Source organism: Ailuropoda melanoleuca, chromosome 5 (genome assembly GCF_002007445.2).
Source record: "Ailuropoda melanoleuca isolate Jingjing chromosome 5, ASM200744v2, whole genome shotgun sequence".
Taxonomy (NCBI): Eukaryota; Metazoa; Chordata; class Mammalia; order Carnivora; family Ursidae; genus Ailuropoda; species Ailuropoda melanoleuca.
In genome coordinates this window covers 88,336,652-88,361,151 of record NC_048222.1, presented here as the reverse complement: position 1 = coordinate 88,361,151, position 24,500 = coordinate 88,336,652, and the positions used below count along the sequence as shown (strand labels likewise).

The following is a 24,500-nucleotide window of genomic DNA, read 5'->3' as shown; positions in this document are numbered from 1 at the left end:
CAATCTCATTGATTTAATGATTTCCTCCATTCTAATTGCTCTCAGTCTATTTTGCTCTTCTTTTTCCAGCATCTTGAGGTAGAAACTTAAGAGTGCTGATTTGAGGCCTTTCTTCTAATATAAGCACCTAGTGCTATAAATTTCCTTCAGAGCAGTGTTTTAGCTGCATCTCACAAATTTTAATATGTTGTGTGTCTATTTTCATTCAGTTCTATGCATTTTTAAGTTTCCCTTTAGATTTCCTATTTGACCCCATCTTAGTTATCAGTGTTTTAATTTTCAGTTGTTTGCAGATTTTCCTGTCATCTTTCTATTCTGATGTTCAAAGATTATACTCTGTGTAATTTTGATTCTTCTGAATTCCCTCATGTATTCATATGATCCAGCATAGTCTGTCTTCATGAATGTCTCATTACATGTTAACTCATTTCCACTTGAAAAAAAAATGTATTGTGCTATTGTTGGGTAGAATGCTCTGCAAGTGTAAATTAGAACTTGGTAGCTTGTGATGGTGCTTAGCTACTCTGTATCATTGCTAATTTCTGGCTAGCATTTCTATCAATCACTGAGAAGTGAGGTGTTGAAGTTTCAAACTAGACTTGTGGATTTGATTTATCCTTTCAGCTCTGTTTCCACTTTATATATTTTGAAGCTCCACTGTTTGGTGTATATCCATTTAGGATTGCAGTAACTTCTTATAGGAATGATTCTATTGTTATATAATGTCTCTGTCTCTTTGTCCTTAGCAATTTTATTTACTCTGTTGACAACAGATTCTTTTAGTTTACTTTGAGAAGCTCTTTATTTCTGCTTCATTCTTGAAGGACAGTTTCCTCAGATAAAAGATTCACGATTGACAGTTCCTTTCCTTTAGCACTTGAAAAATGCTGTCATTTCCTTCTGTACTCCATGGTTTCAGATGAGGGATCTGATGTCATTCAAATTGGTGCTGCTTTATAGGTAATATGTCATTTCTGTCTCAACATTTAAAGATTTGTTTTGTCTTTTACTTTCAGAAATTTAATAATACTGCTTGGTGAGGATTTATCCTAGTTGGGGGTTGGCTCAGCTTCTTACATGTGTAGGTTTATGTCCCTTGCCAAATGCAGAAAGTTTTCAGCTATTATTTCTTCAAATAGTTTTCTCCGTCCCACACTCTTCCTCTTGTCCTTTGGGCTCCAATGATAGAAATGTTAAATTTCGGGGCACCTGGGTGGCTCAGTCGTTAAGCGTCTGCCTTTGGCTCAGGGCATGATCCCGGCATTCTGGGATTGAATGTGGCGTCGGGCTCCTCCACTGGGAGCCTGCTTCTTCCTCTCCCACTCCCCCTGCTTGTGTTCCCTCTCTCGCTGGCTCTCTCTGTCAAATAAATAAATAAAATCTTTAAAAAAAAAAAAGGAGTGAATGTATTTTTTTTAAAAATGTTAAATTTCTTCTTATTGTTCTACAGATTCTTAAGACTGAAAAATTTTCTTCTGTCATTTCCATTCTAGCACTGAATCTCTCCAGTGAATTTTAAATTTTGGTTATTATATTTTCTAAATAATATAATTTCCATTTGGATATTTTTTATAACTTCTATTTCTTCACTGAGATTTTCCTTTTTTTATTCATTCAAAAGAGTTTTAATTGCTTGCTGAAGCATTTATTTTAAGCAGCTTTAAAATCTTTGTCAGATAATTCCAATATGTAATTCACCTCGATAATAGTGGCAGCACTGTGGCCTTACTCGTTCAGGTTGTGGTTTTCCTGCTTCTTGGTATGACAAGTGATTTTTTATTACTTGAAAATTCTTAATACCTTCAATTTTAGCAGGAGTAGCTCCATTTAGGACTAGCATTTAGGTTCTGGCCTACTTTTGTGGGCTTTAGCTCTGATGACAGTTTGCTTTCCTGAACCCTTGTAATATTATTCTTTTTTTTTTTTTTAAAGATTTTATTTTTATTTATTCGACAGAGAGAGACACAGCCAGCGAGAGAGGGAACACAAGCAGGGGTGTGGGAGAGGAAGAAGCAGGCTCATAGCAGAAGAGCCTGATGTGGGGCTCGATCCCATAACACCGGGATCACGCCCTGAGCTGAAGGCAGAGGCTTAACCGCTGTGCCACCCAGGCGCCCCCCTTGTAATATTATTCTAATCTGCTTCATCGTTCTGGTGCTGATGGTGCTCCTGCTCAGTCTCTCCTGGTGCTATCTTGTGAGGATGAAAGTTGCCTCCCTGAGCCACCTCCTGTTACTGGAAGACCTTCTGAGAACAGGAGGCAGATGACACTTGGTCTGGGTCTTCTTATGTTGCTAGGTGGAGGGCAAAGAGGTACAAAGGCGTTGTGGCTGCTACTCTGTTGTGGATAGATGGAATCACCTGCTAGTGCCCTACATGTTGAGTCGAACTGGGACTGTCCAAGGCTTTGTTGCCACTGATGGGTCAAACCGCCCTCCAAGTCACCTGCCCATGCACTAGTTGTGAAATGAGGTCGGGGCAGCTTGAGGCTTCACTGTTGTCCACAGCTTACAACAGGATCCTGCTGTGGCAGATCCTGAGATTTCTCTTTCCCAGTAATTTGGCAAGTGAGAACAGGCTTTTGGTTTTTGTTTCTGCTTTTTTTTTTTTTTTTAATTAATGGTGGATCTGGGAGGCAAGCATGGCCAACACCCAGCCCACAATATACGGAAGACAAAAAGAAACACCAGGGAACCACATTGCTATTTCTTAAGTCCCGAGGTCTCTAGTTAGTTCATCTTCTTTCCAGCATATAGAATCCTACTATAGTTGTATGTTAATTGTTTCCAGAGTATTTAATTCTATTTAGAAGGGAGAAGCAGGGAAAAGAGGGTTTATGCCATTTTGTTCTGGAACTGTGCTTAAGTTATTTTTTAGTAGCTAGGGGTTTTGTAATGCAGTATACTCTATGATAGGACCAGTATTATTAAGGTTTGACAGTTACATGGGACTGTTGTAAAGTCTTAAAGAGATTGTTATGGGTTGAACTATGCTCTTCCAAAATCCATATGTTGAAGTCCTAACCCCTAGTACTCAAGAATTTGAACTTATTTGGAAATAAATTTTTATCAAGTTAAAATGATATTAGAGTGGGTTCTAATACAATACAACTGACGTCCTTATAAAAAGGAAATTTGAAGCAGACTCACATACAGGGAGAACACTATGTGAAATGCAGGCAGATATCAAGATAATGATTCTAATGTCAAGGGATGCTAAAGATTGCCAGTCAACCACCAAAAGGTAGGAAAGAGGCATGGATGATTCTATCTCACAGCCCTCAGAAGGAACCTACCCTGTAGACATGTTATCTTGGACTTTTACCCTCCAAAACTGTGAGATAATACATTTCTGTTGCTTAAGCCACTTGGTTTGTGGTATTTTGTTATAACATCCCTAGAAGACTAATACAGAGATAATATATATAAAATACTTAATATTAATGCCTGGCATACTAAGTTTTCAGTAAACAGCTGCTGTTATTATTTGTTGGTTTAACTGTCTATCTATTGCTTATCTTACATTCTCTTGCTGGCATAAAACCTAATATACTACAGCTAATAAATGTTTGTGTGATGTTAAATAAATGAGTGAAAGAATGAATGAAATGTTTAACCCTTACCTGTACATTTTTAAGGCATTTTTCCATTAGTATAAGTAAATACAGAATGATTTAAGATGACTTAATAAGAAAGTAACATTTCTCAAGGGAAATAATCCAGAAGTTTTTCTAAGTTACTCAACGGAAGAAAACTAATAACCAAGAAAAATTCTTGCACATTTGTACCAAGAAACATGTACAAGAATGTTCAAAGCAGAACTCAAACCCAACTAAATAAATACCTAATGTCAGAAGAATTAATAACTGTGGTATATGCACACAACAGAGTATTACACAACTACACTCAACTACATGAATGAATTTTAGAAAAATAATGCTGAATGGAAAAAACCAAGTCCCAGTCTATACACAGTATAATTTTTAGAATGCTCAAAAATAAAAACAGAAATCTACATTGTGTAGGTACATATACATAACTGGAAAAAAATATTTTTAAAAATCCACAGTAATGATAAATTCAAAATTCAGAATAATGGTCACCTCTGGGAGAAGGCAGAAAAAAAGGTTAGGACAGGGGATTGCAAACTACAGTTAACAAGCTAAATCCAGTCTCCACCTATTTTCGTATGGTCCATAAGCTAAGAATGGTTTTTCACGTTTTTAAATGGTGGAAAAAATGATGAGAATATTTCATGACCACATATAAGTTACAAGAATTTCAAATTTCAGTGTTCATAAATAAAGTTTTGTTGGAACTCAGCCACACTCATTCATTTACAGTGTCTACGGTTACTTTTGTGCCACAATGCAGTTTGCAGACCTTATGGCTAATAAAGCCTAAAATATTTATTATCTGGCCCTTTACAGAAAAATACTTGCCTATCCCTAGATTAGAGAGCAGTATATAGACTGAACTTATTAGTGCTTTACCCTCCTGCATATATTATTTTGTTTAATAATTTACACATATATTACATATATTCTTTTCTTTGTACCAAACATTTTACTTTAGAAGGATAAGAGAATACTTTTTAGAGAATTGAAAAAAATGTTTCAATAAAGAACTTAGTACTGAAGAACTAACTTGCTATTATGATACTTTTTGACAAGAATCAGCAAACTATAAAACCCAGATCACATCTAGCTTGCTGCCTGTTTTTGTAAATACAATTTTTCTAGAACACAGCCATACCCATTTGTTTTGTAGGACACAATATGGACTGCAAAGCCTGAAATATTTACTACTTGCCTTTTTACAGAAAACGTTTGTCTACACCTGCTCTACAAAATTATCATGTCTACAAGTTTTACTTAAATTAAAGCAAATACTAATATGAGATTTAAAAAGGAACAAAGAACATAGTAAAATATCTAAAAGCATAATCTCCAAAGTCAGGAAACTGGGCTTACACCCTGCCTCTGCATACTATGTGATCTTAGGCAGAGTACTAAGGAGTCCGAGCTGGTTTCAAAACCTGTTAACTTTGGAACAATAATTCCTATCACAAAGAATTATTGTCAGGATTTGACTGTGAGTTACTTTACTTTTTATTCATACTGTTTAGAAGAAAGCAAACCATTTGGCTGAGTCTTATTAGTTTCCCTGACCTTTGAAGATTTCATTTTTCATTTTTTGAAAATTTCAGTGACCCAAACAGGGAAAATTTTGAAATCATATACAAGCATATAAAATTATTTTGAAATCCACATTTTCTTTAAATCTCTAAAAATTATTTATGTTCCAAATGCTTACACGTCAGGGACTTTAATTTCATTCTGCCACAGAAGCAACGTTATAATTCATTATGATTTCCCAAAGCACTTAATAAAACATACTGAGCAAATAATTTACAGCAGTTTTCTAACTCCAAAGGATTAATTTTTAAGACTCTTAAAAATCTTAACTTTATTTATAATGTGATTTGTAAATGTATTAGAAAACACATACTAGGTTTGAGACCTGCATGTGTCACAACCTCTTTAAAACTGCTTCTCTTCATCAGCAAAATGGAGATTTTATGAATGATTATAAGAATAAACCACAGGAGAAATGTATATACATTTTCCAACTGTACAAATGATGACTATTAATATTTATCAATAAATAATGCTGCCTTAAATCACTGATACTTTTTTTCTTGAAGAGTCAGAGTTATTATAAATATTCATTAAGGTACTATGCTCCAGGTACAGTTATATAAAGATTTAACTAGTTACAACGTTGACTTGAGAAATAAAGAGTCACAGCTCCAAATGACCACTATAAAATTAGTTCCCAGGTATTATTCCATCCCCATTTAACACCAGTTTCTATTCACATTCATCGCATCAAGGTCTCTGTTAGTCAATTTCTCCCTGACTGCTGGATGTTATACAAAATGAATGACAAAGGAAACTGCAAATCTTGCCAAAGATGAAAGACTTCATAAAGACAATGACAGTAATATTGTAAAATCGTTCAAATCAGATGCAAAATCATCTATACCTATGACAGGATAAATTAAGTGAATAAAAGAAAACTGCGAAGAATTATAATGCTGATTCCTCAAAATATTTTGGTTATTAAAAAACTAAGAAATGGTCTTTAGAAAACTGCCAAAGTCTCAGCCATTTTTAAAAAATGGTTTTCTTTTATATGAAATGGGGTACATCTTATAGTCAATGGCATCTCATACTCTGTTATAATCTCATCAACTGTTGGCCAGAAATCAGTTATAACATAAATGTTATGCCTGAGTGATGTCTAAATCTTGTTAGTTTCTCTTTCTTGGTGTCATAACTGGACAACTGTAACCCCTTTAAGTTTTGATATAAGAAATCACTTATGGGCTTGTTCAAAAGGAAACATGACCCCTGCTAGTTGTTGAAAACCTTCCATTGATTCCTTTTAATAAGAACAAGAAAATGCTAGCAACCAAATTTGCAGACTGGTGTTAACTACTTCAGAAAAACTCCAAGAGACAAAACTGGAGTACTCTTGTAAGAAATGCTGAAATCTCAATGCACGTGGAGTCATAGAGGATAATATTATTTGAGAAAACATGAACATCAATGACCCTAATTTAAAAAAGAAATGATAGGATGCCTGGGTGGCTCAGACAGTTAAGCATCTGCCTTCGGCTCAAGTCATCAAGTCACACATCGGGCTCCTTGCTCACCGGAGCCTGCTTCTCCCTCTGCCTGCTGCTTCCCTTGCTTGTGCTCTCTGTCTCATACATAAGTGAATAACTAAAATCTTTAAATAAATAAATAAATAAATAAATAAATAAAATAATGACTGGAAAGTCAAATTATAAATGTGAAGTAGATTTAGGAATGAATATCTTTATCAGTTAATTTCACTCATATTTTCCTTTTTATGTATTCACAAGAATGATACAATTAGAAAATAAAAATCTTAAAGTTATTTCACAAGTATAAAATAAAAGTTAAGTAATAAAAAGTATTGCATCAGTTAAACTGGCAACACTTTTTCTCCTTTAGTCATATGTAAAATAACAGTATGCCTTACAGTTCTATCTTGGATTTGATAAAACACATACTGTATTTCATTATACAATTCTATCAGAAAAATTACAATCCTCCCTAAATTACTTTCAAATTAATATAGACTTAAATATAACCAAAATTCTGATAAAAATATAAGATAAAATAATTTTTATTTTTTACAGAAAAACAAATTTTTATTATTTCTCAAGATGGAATAGATAAAACAAAAGCCATGTGATTAAACATCACACAGATATAGGAGTATTTCTTCACATGCCTCCTGAATGTATTTCCAGGCTCTTTCTGTCTATTTACTTATTGTTTCAAGTTTTTATTTAAATTCTAGTTAGTTAACATATAGTATAATACTGGTTTTAGGAGTAGAATTTAGTGATTCATCACTTACATATAATACCCAAAACAAAATAATTTTTAAATTGTATTTTTCAAGGTAAAATCCCAACCAAACCTTTTTTTCATTCTTTACTACAAAATGTGGATCTCTATTCTATTTACTTACTTTAAGTGATCTTTTTCCAATATCAACAATGCTGGGCTAAGGAGAGTCTTCCTACGTGACACAGGGTTGAGTGACAGCACATAACACTATGAATGAGTATTCCCACAGATTTCTGATTGTTTTTTCAAGGTAGGCTCTGAAGTACTCCTTGAGATGTCTACCATACTCCTCTCCTACTCTCTCCTCCCTAAGCTTCTCTAACTACTAAAGCTGATTAACTCTTTCATATGGTGACAATACAATGACTATACTTTGAAGTTCCTATGAAGATAAATGAAGCCCAAAAATATCAGAAAGCTTTTTGTAAGCTTTATAACACACTGTACATAATAATGGTAATTATTGCTATAGTTAATCATCTTCCCCCTCACAGCAGGAAACCAATTTACTCTTCCCCATTGAATCTCTCCGACACCCTCTGCAATAGTCCCCAAGCTAACAAGGCAACAGAAAGGTACCATGAACTCTCTCTCCGAGAAGATAAGGGAGATGGGACTTCTGGTAAAAAATTCCTCTGGTATTGCTGAAGTTTAAGAAGTGAAGAAAGTGGGGCGCCTGGGTGGCACAGTCGTTAAGCGTCTGCCTTCGGCTCAGGGCGTGATCTCGGCATTATGGGATCGAGCCCCACATCAGGCTCCTCCGCTATGAGCCTGCTTCTTCCTCTCCCACTCCCCCTGCTTGTGTTCCCTCTCTCGCTGGCTGTCTCTATCTCTTCAAAAAAATAAAAATAAAATCTTTAAAAAAAAAAAAAAAGAAGTGAAGAAAGTAAGAGAGAGAGGAAAATCCAGAGCAGTAAGAAAGCCAAAGGATGGAAGCTTTCAGCCAAGCTAAAGAGATTGTTTGTGTGTTTGTTTTAAAGATTTTATTTATTTATTTGACAGAGATGGAGAGAGCAAGAGAGGGACACAAGCAGGGGGAGTGGGAGACGGAGAAGCAGGCTTCCTGCTGAGCAAGGAGCCCGATGCGGGGCTCGATCCCAGGGTTCTGGGATCATGACCTGAGCCGAAGGCAGACACTTAATGACTGAGCTGCCCAGGCGCCCCTAAGCTAAAGAGGTTTTAATTTACCCTCCAGGCAATAAAGAACCACTGAATAACTTCAAGCAAATGAGCAATGCATTCAAATTTGCTTTGGAAAGACCACTGTGGCAGCTCAAGTAAAAAATGCACTAGAAAGATCCAATCTTAGGGCGCTCGGGTGGCTCAGTCAGTTGAGCGTCTGCCTTTGGCTCAGGCAATGATATCTGGGTCCTAGGATCAACCCCTGTGTTGGGCTCCCTGCTCAGTGGGGGGCCTGCTTGTCCCTCTCTCTCTGCTGCTCCTCCTGCTCATGCTCTCTCTCTCTCAAATGAATAAAATCTTCAAAGAAAGAAAGAAAAGAAAAAAGAAGGAAGAAAGAAAGAAGGATCCAAGATTAGAAGTAAAGAGATGAAAAGAGTAGCAGAGAAAATCCTCAGAATTTCAACTAGGGCAGAAATAATAAAAATAAATTAATTAAATGAAGAAAGAAAGAAAGAAAGAAAGAAAGAAAGAAAGAAAGAAAGAAAGAGAAAGGAAGAAAGAAAAGAAAAAAGAAGGAAAAAAGAAAAAAAGAAGGAGACAAGATAATTAGAAGGTAGAACACATGTGATTTAGTCACTGATTGGATATGAGTTGGGTGGACCACTGACAAGAGAGAAGATTCTGAAAGATCACTTTAATTCCCAGTAACTCAAACCAAAACCTCAAAGTCAAGCCGTCTTTAATAGTGATTCTTACAGTAAGATGGGTAATACAGCAAAGGCAGTAGGTTTGAAAATAATTAAATGCATTTAGTTATTAAAATAATAAGAATGAGGTATCACAAAGCTCCAGTTCTGGGTAGGATGAAATATGCTACCGCTCCTCTCCCACTGAATGGAATTATAAAATCTGGACAGAACATTTGAGGACTCTGAAAAGTAAATAGCAGCAGGCAAATAAGAGAACACCAAAACTCAAAGTATCACCATCAAGTACATGGTGAGTGTGTAATTTATTTTTTAAACTATGGTATCTTCTGGCCAAACCTAACTTGGTCAAAAACCTGGAATTGAGCACTCTGGTAATGACAGGTAAAAACAAACAAACGTCCAGTTCTGGCTTACCAAACAGAGGGAACTCTTTGGAAAACTTAAGGAGAAAGGAGGAAATCTCCACACTTTTTTTTTCTCTCTCCTTTTAACTTTCTCTTTTGCTGTAGCCCCCAGGAAAACTCACTGCTGTGGTGGCAGCTGAGACAGCAACAGGCAGTTTACAGGAAGCAAAACTCTGAGGGAGGGAAACTTTTGTCTGTGACACTTCAGTGCCAAAAAGGTAGAGCCAAAACCTATTGCTTTTATCCCTCTCCCTTCTCCGTCATCACCCAGCTCTCTCCTACCACCCATTCTTGGCTAAATGTGATGAAATCCTAGATCCGAGGCTTACATCTGGAGACTGAAAAGTGGAGCCCCAGGGAATGGAAAAGCATCAAGTCATTGGCAGAATGGGTGGAGCTCAGGAAAATGACCTGAGTTGTTTATAAAGTCCTGGGCTTACTGATAACCTGTGTATGTATGGATATAATCCTGTTCTGCATACCAAAGACTTTGAAAATAGAGCTAACAGCTAGACTTCTACCCAGATCTCAGACCACACTGCAGGACAGATCTGAAGGGCACTATAAGACTTTGAGAAAATAAATGTAAACTAGAACTACAGCACATGACAGAAAAGTAGTAACTTGTGGCCTGGGCCTGACAGGTCAATTGTCTGCTAAAACAAATATAATCAACAATCTCTGTATGATTTAAACAAAATCCAGAGTAATACTGTAATATTCCAAATGTTCGGGATACAATCCAAAATTAGCATATGAAGAACCACAAAAATCTCAATTTACTTGGGAAATACAATAAGCAGATTATGATTAGATGACACAGATGATTACTCGACAAAACCTTTTTTCAAAATTTTTATTTAAATTCTAGTTACTTAATATATAGTGTAATATTGGTTTCAGGAGTAGAATTTAGTGACTCATCACGTACATATAACACCCAGTGCTCATCATTTGACAAAAATTTTAAAGAAACTATATAAAAGTGCTTGAGAAATATCATGAATAGTGGTGAAAAAGGTTAAAATAGGAAGTTTTAGCAAAGAAAAAAAAAAGATATAAAGGAAACCAAATGGAAACACAAGAAATGAAACATACAATTGCCAAAATAAAAAACACCCATTGATGGGTCAAATAAGCAGAGTGACAATGAAAGGGGCAAGAGTAAGAAAACCTGAAATCAGAATAGAAATTATCCAAACTGAGTAATAGAAAAGAAACTGGAAAAAACTGAACAGAGCTTCACAAACCAGTGGAACAAGAACAAAGATCTAACACTCATATCATAAGAGACCCAGAGAAGAAGAGAAAGAATACAGTGCTAAAAAAAAAAAAACCTGAAGAAGTAATGGCTCAAAAATGATGTAAGGCATAAATCTACAGGTTCAAGAAACTTAGCAAACTACCAACAGAATAAACCTAAAGAAGTCCATGCCAAAGACAGTGCTGAAACCAAAGATAAGCAAAAAAAAATCTTAAAGCATCCAGAGAAAAGCAGACATTATTTATAGGAGAAAAATAATTCGAGTAGGTGAGGATTTCTCATTAAAAACTACATAGGACAGAAAGAAGTGAAGTAACATGTTTTCAATGTTAAAAGAAATGAGCTATCAACCCCAAAATACTACATCAGAAATAAGAGGATTTGTAGCTAGCAGGCCCGATCTAAAAGAACTGCTAAAGGAATTTCTACAGACAGAAACGATTTAAGAAAACCTGGAACATTAGGAATGAAGGTATAGCAAGAGAAATGGTAAATATTTGTGTAAATGTAACAAAGTATTCCTGTCTTTATGAGTTCTGAAATACACTTAAAGTTGCAAGCAAGTATTACAACATTGCTTGGTGGGGATTTAAATGTATGTAAATGTAATATATAAGACAACTATAGCATAAGAGAGGGTAAAGGGACCTAGATGGTGGAAAGATTTCTACATTCCAACTGAAGAAGTAAGACCATGTTTATTATGAAAAGTAAAGTATGTTTTTAATCCCCTTAGCAACCACTAAAAAATATATGAAAGACATAGCCAAAAACAGAAGAGATTCATTGAAATGGAGTGATAAAAAGTGTTCAAATAACCTACAGTCAGCAAGAAATTAGAAGGAGAAATAAAAAGAACATAAAAATAATAAAATGTTATGCAAAAATCTAAACATATCAATAATTACATTAAATGCCACTAAATGTAATAATATAATTCTATTACATTAAACACGCTGATCAAAAAAAGGAATTGTTAGAATGGATTTAAAAAACCCCCACAAACCAATTATAGATCCGGTACAAAAAATTCACCAAATCAATCATTACAGGTGGATTAAAAGGATAGAACTAGATATACCATGCAAACATTAATCAAAAGAAACAAACTAGAATGATCATATCAATATCAAAGAAAGTAGACTTCAGAGCGAAAATAATTAACACGAATGTGGCACATAGACTCTAAGGTAGCTTCCAGAAGCCTTGCCTCCTGTGGCGGACACCCTATGTAATCCCCACCCTCTGAGTGAGGGGAGAATTTGTGATTAGCTTCCAAACAATAAAATATGGATGGCTAAGATAATAGGATGTCAGTCCTGTAACTGTTACATTATATATCATCGTCTTGCTAGCACAGTCCCTCCATAGACTATTCTGGCTCAATGAAGTAAGCAGACATGCTGGAGAAGTCCATGTGGCAAGGAACTTCAGAATGTTTCTAGAATTGAGGGAGAAGTCCAGCCAACAGCCAGCAAGTAGCTGGGGCCCTCATTCATTAAGCCACAGGGAAATGAACTGTCTTAAAAACATGAATGACCTTGAAAGTGAATCCCTCCTCAACTGGGCCTCCAAGTAAGAATGCAGGCCAGCTGACCTTGATCGCAGCCAAGTGAGACCCTTAAGTGAAGGATCTAGCTAAACTGTATACAGCCTTCTAACTTACAGAAATTATGAGATAATAAATATGTGTTGTTAAAAGCCACCAAGTTGTGGTAATTTGTTATTCTACAAAAGAAAACTAACACAAGGAATAAAAAGAGATTACATTTTGACAAAAAGGCCAATTCACCAAAAAAAGCCCAACAAATCCTAAATATATATTCTTAAAAAGCCGGAGGAAGGGTGGGGAGGAGGGAGAAAAAACTGACAGAACTCAAAGGAGAAACAGACAAATTCACAATTATATCTGAAGACTCCAACACACCCTACTGCAGTGTAAAACAGAACATAGACAGAATTTCAGCACAGATTAAGAAATACTAAAAACACAACCAACTAACTGAATCTAATTGAAACTTGTATAACATTCTACCTGACAGAAGAATACACATTATTTTCAACTGCATGTGGAACATTCATGAAGACAGATCATATTTAGATCAAAATACAAATCCTAACAAATGTAAAACTACTGAATGAAATCCTACAGAGTACGTTCTCCGACCATTATGAAATAAAACTAGGAAACAGTAACTGAAAATAACAGGAAAATGTCCAAATACTTGGAAATTAAACAATACACTTCTAAGTAATCCATGGGCCAAAGAGAAGGTTTCAAAGGAAATTAGAATTAGAACTGAATGAAAATGGAAATACAACACAGCAAAATTTGTTGATACAACTAAAGCAGTGCTTAGAGGGAAATTTTACAGCATACAATACCCTTAGAGAAAAAGAAAGGTCTCAATTATCTACGCTTTGACCTTAAAAGATGAGAAAAGAACAAAATAAACAGAAATCAAACAGAAGGAAAACATCACTGTGAATGTCCTTAGCGCCACTGAATTGTATATTTTAAAATGGTTAAGACAGTAAATTGTTATGTGTATCTTACCCTAATAAAAACATGTTTTCATGGATCACAGACTTAAAGGTAAAAAGTCAACTATAAAAGTTTTAAAAGAAAAAATAAGAACACTGTTGTTACTGTCTGATAGGCAAAGAGTTCTCAGACATGATGTCAAAATATGATCCATAAAAACAAAAAAATGACAACTTAGACTTCATCAAAGCTAATAACTTTGCTCTGCAAAGTATAAAGAGAATGATAAACTAACCTACAAACTAGGAGAAAATAAAGGCAAATCACTTATCTGATAAAAGACTTGTATCCAGAAAATAACTCTCAAAGCAACATAAGAAAACAACACACAATGAACCTCTTCTCTAAAGAGGTTTTAAAGATGACAAATAAGCTCATGAAAAATTATTCAACGTCACTCTCATTTACAGAAATGCAAATTAAACACAAAGAGATACCTCTATACATGGACTAGATGGCTAAAATAAAAAATATTGACAATATCAAATGCTGATGAGGATGAGGATGCGGAACAAGCAGAACTTTTACTTACTGCTGATAAGAATGCAAAATTGTACAAGTATTTTAGAAGATGGTTTGACATATTTTTAAATCAAGTCAAATACACACTCATCATATGATCCAGCAAGCCCACTCCTGGATATTTACCCCAGAGAAATAAAAACTTATACAAAACTTGTAAATGATTGATCAAAGCAGCATTACTCATAATTACCAAAACCTGGAAACAACCCAAATGTCCCTCAATGGGTGAATGGATAAACAAACTGTAGCACGTCCATATAATGCAATACTACACACCAACAAAAAAGATAAAGCTACTGATACATGCAACAACTTCGTAGAACATCATTAAAATAAATGAAGGAAGCCAACTGCCAAAGTTTAGATACTATTATATGTATGTATACATATATATACAAGGTAAGACATTCTTGAAAAGACAATACTAGAGTAATGGCGAATAGTCAGTGGTTGCCAGGATGAGGGAGTGTGTGACTGTATTGAGATAACACAAGAGAGGTTTTGGGGTGACAAAACTGTTCTGTATCCTGACTGTGGTGGCGAGTACATGAATTTATACATATGTTAAAATTCAAAGAACTGGAAAAGAAAAATAAAGTTAATCTTACTGTATGATAATTTTAAAAATAAAAGAAAATTTTAAAAATGAGGTGCCAGCATGGTGCACTGGGTGTTATACGCAAGTAATGAATCATGGAACTTTACATCAAAAACTAGGGATGTACTGTATGGTGACTAACATAATAAAAAATTATTATTAAAAAAAATGAGGTGCCAGTGCAACACCTAGGAAATGTTGTCCAGAAGGCAGGTAGCCAGAAGTCAAGAGGAGTCTGAATAACTGATACAGATATTGAAGTCATCAGTCCCTGATTGAAAAATATGTGGGAACACCCCAGGATATTATTTACAGTGCGAAAATAACCAAGGAGAGAACTCCAGAGAATATCAGCATTTAAAGACTGAGAAGAAGAATCCTGTAGAAGCTATTTAGAAATAATAATCAGAGAAGTAAAAGATAAAGAGAATATGGTATCACAGAAGGCAAGGAAGAAATGCTGAAGTAGTCATGAGATCAAACATCACAGAATGGTCAAGTTTCAATATGATTATGTCATAATAAGCTGTGTACATGGATGGGAAATTGAATAGTGTATAAATAATAACAGACAGCAGGTGCTTCTTTCATTTGAAATGCCTGGCTATGAAGACGAGGAAGGAAACAGGATGATGACTACATAGGAATGTGAGAAAGACAAATATATTTGTAGGCTAGGGAGGGTACCAGTAAAGAAGGAAAAGTTCAGAAAAGAGAGTCTGAAATAACTGATGGGAATAAGGAAGGCCCTTAAGTAAACAGATAAAAGTGTGGGCTCTAAAGTCAGACTACAGAAATTTATTTATTTTTTAATATTTTATTTACTTATTTGAGGGAGAGAGGGAAATGGAGAGAGAGAGAGAGGGTGAGCGAGCACACAAGCATGGGCAGGGGCAGAGGGAGAAGCAGACTCCCCGCTGAGCAAGGGAGCCCAACACGAGGCTCGATTCCAGGACCCTAAGATCATGACCTGAGCCAAAGGCAGATGCCCAACTGAGCCACCCAGGTGCCCCCAGACTACAGAAATTTAAATACTTATTCTATCATTTAGCAGCTGTAAAGCTTGAACTAGTTAATTTCTTTATGCCTCAGTAGGATATAAAATGGGAATGTAACACAATCTACTTCAGAGAACTGTTGTGAGATTAGAAGTAACTAAGAACTTAGAACGACACCTAATGTATAGTAAGTACCCAAAAAATGAGATGTTAACAATTTTTAGTAGTATAACTATTAAAATAGGATGGGATGGGAGAGATTACTTTTGAATAGATGAAGTTCCATACTTCTCTGAGACTAGAGAAAACAAAGGAAGATTTGGTACGATTACAAATATGTAACTTTAGGCACAGAAAAATGGGAGGAAATGTGGGAATTGAAAGTCCAATTTTCTCTGTGAAATAATGACAAAATAATGATTATCTTCATAAAGTGATAAGGGGCAAAATTATTGAAGAAAATTTCCACTGTGGAAAATGAGAGGGGGTTCTGTCCATGAAGATATAAAAGGATTGCTGACAGCTTGACTGAAAGGAGACACCAAAAATTGATCTGACATTAATCATCAAAACTTTAATTTCCTTCAGCAATGTTCAGAAGCTTGAATATAAAAATAGTCACTAGCTAAAAGTTACACATAATAAGGAGGGATATGCCAATTCAAAAAGAAGGGCTCCCTAGGAAGGACAGGCTAACCAATTATACAGGTATGCATATAAGTTTGTGAACTTAATTTTCACATTACTCCAACAAGTTTAAAGGCATCTCTTTTGGAAACTATACAAATGTCCATCAATTGAGGAATAAACAAATTGTGATACATCCATACAATGGAATATGACTCTAATATGGAATAAAAAAGAACAAACTACTGATACACATCAGCCTCAAAAAACTATATACTATATAATTGATAAATTAACTTTTACTTTTTAAAAATTTTTCTTTGTTTATTTTAAGCAATCTCTATACCCAACATGGGACTTGAACTCATGATCTCAAGATCAACAGTACATGCTCTTCCACTGAGCCAGTCAGGCGCCCCCTACATAAGACTTCTAAAAAGACAAAACTATAGTGACAGGAAGCACATCAGTGGTTTCCTACAGTTGGTGGCAGATTGACTGCAAAGGGACACCAAAAAACCTCCTCCCCCAGTTTTATTGAGATATAACTAGCACATAACATTGTACTAATTTAAGGTGTACAACATAATGACCTGATACATGTATATATGAAAAAATAATGATCACAAGAAGTTTGGTTAAAATGAATCATCTTATATAGTTGCAAATTTTGTTTTTTGTTTTTCTTATTGTGAGATGAGAAAACTTAAGTGATGATGGGATAGTGATATACCATGATTGTGGCAGTGGTTACATGACTACTTTGTCCATCCTCATTATGATATACACTTAAGAGTCGTGACTTTCATTGTATTTAAATTGCATCTATTAATAAAACCAATTTTTTAAAAGTTCTTGTTTGAAGACCTGGGTAGAATGTTGTCCTATCAAGCATGCTGATAAAGACAGCATTTAAAAGGAGCTCCTTCACCTAGCCTAGTCTACTGTCCATAGATGTCTGTAAAATTACAGGCAAAGTGAGTTGATAGGTAGAATTTTAAAAAGCTCCAAGGTTTCCTATTACCCTTACTGCTCCACCAGGCTTACAAATGCTACATAATCCCCAGCACTTTATATATGACGGATTTCATCTACACAATTAGGTGATGTTAAATGGGATGACTGGCATTAAAACAGAGACATTATCCAGGGGGCCTGACCAATCACATGAGCCATTTACATATTTATTCATTGACAGAAGATATTTGTGAGCTACTTCTTTTTTTTTAAACTGAAGTATAGTTGATATACAATATTATATTAGTTTCAGGTGTACAAGAGTGATTCAGCATCTATTTACATTACAAAATGACCCTACAGTAAGTCTAGTTACCATCTGTCACTATACATACTTACTACAACATAACTGACTATAAACCCTATACTATCCTTTACATCTCCATCACTTATTTATTTTATAACTGGAAGTTTGTACCACTTAATCCCCTTCACCTATTTTGTCCATCCCCTCACCCTTTGCCCTTCTGGCAATCTCCAATTTGTTCTCTGTATTTATGAGTCTATTTCCACTTTGCTTTTTAGATTCCATAAATAAGTGAAGTCATACAGTTTATTGTCTTTCTCTGACTTATTTCACTTAGCATAACATCATCTAGGTCTATCCATGTTGTCATATGTTAAGATTTCATTCTTTTTCACGGCTGAGTAGTATTCCCGTATGTGTGTGCACATACGTGTGTGTGTCTACATACAATATCTTCTTTATTCATTCATCTATCAGTGGACACTTAGGTTGCTTCCAAGTCTTGGCTATTGTAAATAATGCTGCAATAAACATAGGGGTGCATATATCTTTTCAAATTAGTATCTGTGTTTATTTTGGGTAAATAACCAGAAATGGAATTGATGAGTCAGCGATATTTCTATTTTTAATTTTATGAGGAACTTCCATACTATTTTCCACAGTGGCCGCACCAATTTACATTACCACTCAGAGCACAAGGGGTCTCTTTCCTCTACATCCTCACCACCACTTGCTATTTCTTACTTTGATACTAGCCATTTCAACAGATATGAAGTGATATTACATGAGCTCTTCAAAAATCAGAGTTTTCTCTAGCTGGGTGTAGAAGTGGCAGTCAGGAATCTGAAGCATGGAAGGGTTTTGATGCATAAGAAGTTATCTGTTGCTGAGATGAAGGGGGGCCACATGGCAAAGATCTGACAGAGGTCTCTTAGAATTGAGATTGACCCCTGGTCAAAAGCTAGTCAGACAATGAAGACCTCAACCCTATAACAGCAAGAAAAAGAATCCTACCAACATTCTAAGCAGTGAAGAAGATCTTGCCCTACTTGAGCCTCGGTAAGGACACAGATGGCTGACACCATGATTTTAGCTTGATGAGACCAGAGGATCCAGTTAAAATATGTCAGATTCTTGACGCACAGAAACTGTAATAAATTTGTGCTGCTTTAAGCCACTAAGTTTATGGTAATTTGTTACACAGCAAAGAAAACTAATACAGAGAGGCAAATTTTAAATAGTATCTCTATATCATCATAAAAAAGTTCTAATTTCAAACTTAAAATCTGTGAGGCCTTCCCCACAGTTAATTTCAGCTCTCACATCTATTCACTGCCTCACATTACTAGTGTGTATACTCTTATTCAATATTAAGATAATAAATTACTCAAGAGACAAACTATATCTGAGTAGGCTTTAATTAAGTAACATTTAATTAATTAACCCACTACCCCCAAAATGTTTAACAAACTGCCTTGTTTTTAAATTAGCAGATGGAAAAAACTTAATATATGATGCAATACCCAAATATAAAATAGAAAAACAGAAATTCTTCACTCTTACCTCCATCTTTCTAAGGTAAAGTTTTATGTATACGTTTAGTCATCTAGGGAATGAAGAAATTCTATATAGTTTAACAAAATGAATCTTGGAAGGTCATATAAGAATCACTGTCACAATGCACTGCTGATCTCTAAGCAATTTTTAAGTTTTTAAAAAAATGATAACAAAATAAAAATACAAAATTCTGTCTGTAATAAGGCAACATGGCACTATAGCTTCCCTTCTTGCAAAATCCTAGAAGAAAGTTGTTTTAAGTGAATATATACCAGCACTCAAAAACAAGCAAAACTCTTGGTAGTCCCAAGTACAGAAGGAATCCAGAGATAAAGGAAAGTACACGAAATCAGTTTTAAGTGAGAGACTTCACTAGCAAAAGCATGTCAGAAAGGATACTACCACAGAAGGTGTGAGCAACATGAAGCATGCTCTTAGACTTGTTGGAAGCTAAGAACATGAGAAGGTCTGGGAGCAGACAACAGTGGTTGGAGTAAGATGGTTACTTCCATTGCATTACTCATCTCCATAAGCCAGAAAGCAGTCTGTTACCTTCAGATAGGAGTGATCAGAGAGGGCATAGTGGTAAAAGACAGGCTAATCCTCTGAATGACTGGCTATAATAAAGAAGAATGAGACTCTCCTTAGCCCAGAAAATAAATTGTTGAGATATTTATTGGCCTGGCGGAATATCAGTACACATCCCATCCATTCTCTACTCTCCTGAAAACTGTGCAGGGGACAGGTCAGTAGCATTCTCCCATCTCACCAGGAGGCCATTCAAACAAAGGTAATGAGCAATAATATAGCCACTCCCAGATACGAATACTGTCAAGAACACCAACATTTGATGAATGCCAACACTGTGAAATAGAGAACTCAAAAACGGAGGAAACCAATATAGCACACTAAAAACAAGATTTTGCAATAACTGTAGTATTATCAGAGAAATGAGAATATGATTAAGGAGATTTAGGGGAAAACCATTTACAATTCATGGATAAGAAAACACAAGTTTCTTTTTTTTTTTTTAAAGATTTTATTTATTTGACAGAGAGAGAGAGACAGCCAGCGAGAGAGAGAACACAAACAGAGGGAGTGGGAGTGGGAGAGGAAGAAGCAGGCTCCCAGCAGAGGAGCCCGATGCGGGGCTTGATCCCAGAACTCCGGGATCACGCCCTGAGCCAAAGGCAGACGCTTAATGACTGAGCCACCCAGGCGCCCCAAATAACACAAGTTTCTAAATGAAAAGAAGAAACTCCTTAGGTGGGCTAAACTGTAGAGTAGACAAAACTCAAGAATATATTAGTGAGCTAAAGACCAGGCCTAGGAATATTTCTAAAATACAGCAGTAAGAAAGAAAGGGATAAAAAGGATGAGAAAGGGATAAAAAGGGTGAAACAGAAGTACAGAGAAAAGGACATTCTATGAAAGTTGCAATCTACCCATCTAACAGGAATTCTCTTAAGGAGAAAAAGGAGAAGAAACAGTATTTGAAGCAATGGGGCCAAATTAGTCCTAGACTTAGGGCTGTTCTGGATCTGCCTAGCAGATCTTAAGAGCAAACCTTGAGACTCAAAACTATTTCCTAGTAACTTAACTGCATCCCAGAATAAAGCCTCAACATATTTAAATATGAAAAAAATCCAAGATTTTTTTAAATTTTAAAATTTTTATTTTCTTTTCAATTTTTTAAAGGTTTTTATTTATTTATTTGACAGAGAGAGAGCACAAGCAGGCAGAGAGGCAGGCAGGAGGAGGCTCCTAGCTGATCAGAGAGCCCAATATGGGGCTCGATCCCAGTACCCTGGGATCATGACCTGAGCCAAAAGCAGATGCTTAACTGACTTAGCCACCCAGGTGCCCCCGAAAAAAATCCAAGATTTTTATACACACACACAATGCCAAGCATCCAATCACAAATTACCAGGTATGTGACAAAGCAGGAAAAAACCCAATGAGGAGAAAAATCAATCAGAAATGACAAAGATAACGGAATTATTAGGTCAGGTCATTAATACAGCTATTATATTCAAATTCAAGAATGTAGAGAAAAGCATAAGCATTATAAAGAGAGACACGAAAAATATAAAAATAACCCAAATAAACTTTAGGAAATAAAAAATACAAGATGAAAAAGTTGTCTGAGATGAAAAAAATACAATGTCTGCATGGGATTAATAGATTAGACAAAGCAAAAGACTAGATTAATGAACCTGAAGATACAGAAATAAAAGTTATCCAAAATGAAAAGTAGAAAAAAAGAGTGAAAAAAAATGAACAGACCCTCAATGAGCTGTTGAGAGAGCATCACATGGTCTAGTTGGATGGGTAACTGAGAGTCTCAGAATCAAAAAGAGAGAACAGAAAAATATTTTTGAATAAATAGATGAACTTTTTCCAAACTTGATGAAAATTATAAATCCACAGATCCAAGAAACTCCATGAATCCCAAAAAAATAAACATGAAGAAAACTACACCAAGCTACACTATAATCAAATCGCTTCCAGTGATAAAATGTTAAAAGTCAGTAGAGAAAAAAAGACATATTACCTATACAGGAAAAAGATAAGAATGACAGTGAACTTCTCGTCAAAAACAGACATGCCAGAAGATAACTGGAAAAACATCTTTAAAGTGCTGAAAGAAAAAAATCTCAACCTATAATATTATACTCACCAAACATATTTTTCAAAAAAGAAGGCAAAATAATTTTTCAGACAAACAAATGCTAAGCATTTTCACCAACTGACCACCACTACAACTTATCATTTAAAGTATGAGGACAAAATAAAGACAATTCCCAACATATCTTGAGAAGTTTCTGTCCAAAAGAATTGCCAGAGGATATTCTCCATCATAAAGAAAAATAAAGTGAGGGCAGAATAGTATAATGTAATGAAATGGAAAGAAATATATAAATCTTGACAAGTCTAATAATTGTTTTAAAATATTTTAAATTAAAATCCGTAACTAAAATTCCAGACGCTATTAACTTTGGAGATACGGGGTAAGAGAAAACACAGGAGGTTCTCTTCTATCTACAGGAAGGATACAAATACAGATTAATTCCAAAATTAGGAAAACAAATTCATGTGTTAAAGGGTAACCATTAAAAAATCTAAGTATCTTTCAATGACATTATTTCAAAGAAAAATATCCTAAATTGCAATAATTACATTAACTCATAAAGATACCACTTATAAACTTACAGTAGTTATAAATGTAATCAAAATGCACTACCATATAATTGATCTATTTTCTATGTTAGGATGCTTCATGGTGTGGTGAGCCAACAGAAACAATCATCAGTTGTTCCGTGGACAAAAGGTCAAAAGGCATTTGTGCACCTCTACAAGTCAAAACTATTAGGTTTTAACTACTAAAATGATTATCTAAAAACTGTTAATATTTTCTTGGATACATGACTTAATTAAGTTAGCTGGCATAATGGAGGTTTTAATATACTTTTGCTTCTAATGTGCTTTTGAGACGATACATAGTTACACTTATATTTATCAAAATGTTTCCTATTTTTCTTTTAAAATTCTTTCCTACTTAAAAGTCTTTAAAACCAAAAGCATGTATGAAACGTAAAACTCACTTGTTTTAATGTAAACATCTAGGTTGCTATATCTATTTCTCTTTTTAAAGGAAGAATACAACTAGGAACCTACTCCTAATTAACCAAACCATCAACAGAATTTCACCTTGGTATAAAACATATGGCAGAAGAAAGGTTTAGACATATCAAACTTTATACTCTGCAAAGTTTAGAGTAAATGTTTTTAGAGATTTAGAATTCATTTATACCTACCTTGTTCCAAGCCTTCATTTTGAATATTAATATATTCAAAATTTCAAAAAAAAAAATCATACCATATGTCCTTCGGCTCGAGCTTTATTTTGCCGTGCTTCCCGTTTTCGCTGTAGGAACTCTTCCACTTGTTTAGCTCTTTCCACAGCTAGCTGCCCCTTTTGCCTGAGTAATTTGGACAAACAGCATAGTCAGAAATTCTGAACATTTAAGTATTTCAAAAAGTTAAAAATTAGACTGACTCTAAATGTTTTCTTTTTTGGGGAATATGAAATAAAACCTTCCCCTGTAAGGAAGAAAAAGCTACATATATTACTATCTACTACCTAAATCACATCTTCATTATTTTAAATAAAAGTAAAATCTATACTACTACTCCAAATCTTATCAAGAAGGTTTCTCTCACATTTATTTAATCTAGTCTACTTACACATAAAATTATGTTGGACTATATTTAATTATAGAAGAATCTCAACAGTTTTCAAGTAGTGAAACTTATCTCAGAACTCTGTACCAAATATATCTAAGAACCTTCCTTAAACAGCATTGAAGTAAAATTAAAGCAGTATAGTAGCAATTTCAAAAATGAAATATGAAACACGAATTCAAAAAAAAGTTTATGCAAGTTTTCAAAATACAGTAAAAACTGATGTCTAAATTCCTCGAGTATCGTAACTGTTAAAAACTAAAATGCACAGGTTATATTTCTGCATCTCTCTGACAATTATAAAAGAACGTAAACACGTTGAGCTTAGAATACAAATAAAAAAAACAAGGGCATCTGGCCGGCTCAGTCAGTTAAGCGTCCGACTCTTGATTTCTTCTCAGGTCATGATCCCAGGGTTGTGAGACTGAGGCCTGAGTTGGCTCCGCACTGGGTGTGGAGCCTGCTTGAGATTCTCTCTCCCCCTCTCCCTCTCCCTCTGCCCTTCCCACCCCTGCTTCCAAGTGCTCCCTCTCTCTAAAAAACTTTTTAAAAACCATAAGAGACTCTTAATCTCAGGAAACAAATTTAGGGTTGCTGGAGTGAAGGGGAGGTGGGAGAGATGGGGTGGCTGGGTGATGGATATTGGGGAAGGTATGTGTTGAGGGGAGTGCTGTGTATTATGTAAGACTGATGATCATAGACCTGTACCCCTGCAACAAATAATACATTATACGTTAATAATAAAAAAATTTTAAGTTTTAATTTAAAAATACATATAAATAACATTTATTGAACATCTAATATATATTGTACCTGTTCTACTGTACCTAATATATATTGTGCCTTTTATATATTATGCCTGTAATGTATTTTGAAAAATACAAAAATAAATAAAATCCAGCCCCAATAATCAGAGAACTCATAGTATAGTATCAATTGCAGTTAATTTTGGAGGTGAATTAAAAAGATGAACAAGTGATTGGCTGTGCTTCTACTCAGATTTTGGCTACTAAGGCACACAAACTTCCTATAGCCTCTCTTTAAGATCATAACTAAGTTATGCTCTGGATAATACATGAAGTAATGTATTTTCTGTCTTCCAATAGGTTTAAACACTTCCTGACTTCCATCATTGGAATTTTCTAGGATTAGATAATCTCTATAGCTGGTTAAGAGCCTTTTATTATGACT

The 24,500-nt window shown here is 35.0% G+C and overlaps 1 protein-coding gene across 8 annotated transcripts in view; it reads right to left on the bottom strand.

Moving 5' to 3' along the window:
• NEK1 (NIMA related kinase 1) overlaps positions 1-24,500 on the bottom strand; it is a 229,862-nt gene that overhangs the window by 108,022 nt on the left and 97,340 nt on the right. For all 8 annotated transcript variants that reach the window (XM_019798524.2, XM_019798525.2, XM_034661388.1 and 5 more), the window contains one exon: positions 22,945-23,047. In XM_019798524.2, the coding sequence (XP_019654083.1) occupies positions 22,945-23,047 (103 nt within the window). The remainder of the gene's footprint in view (positions 1-22,944; positions 23,048-24,500) is intronic.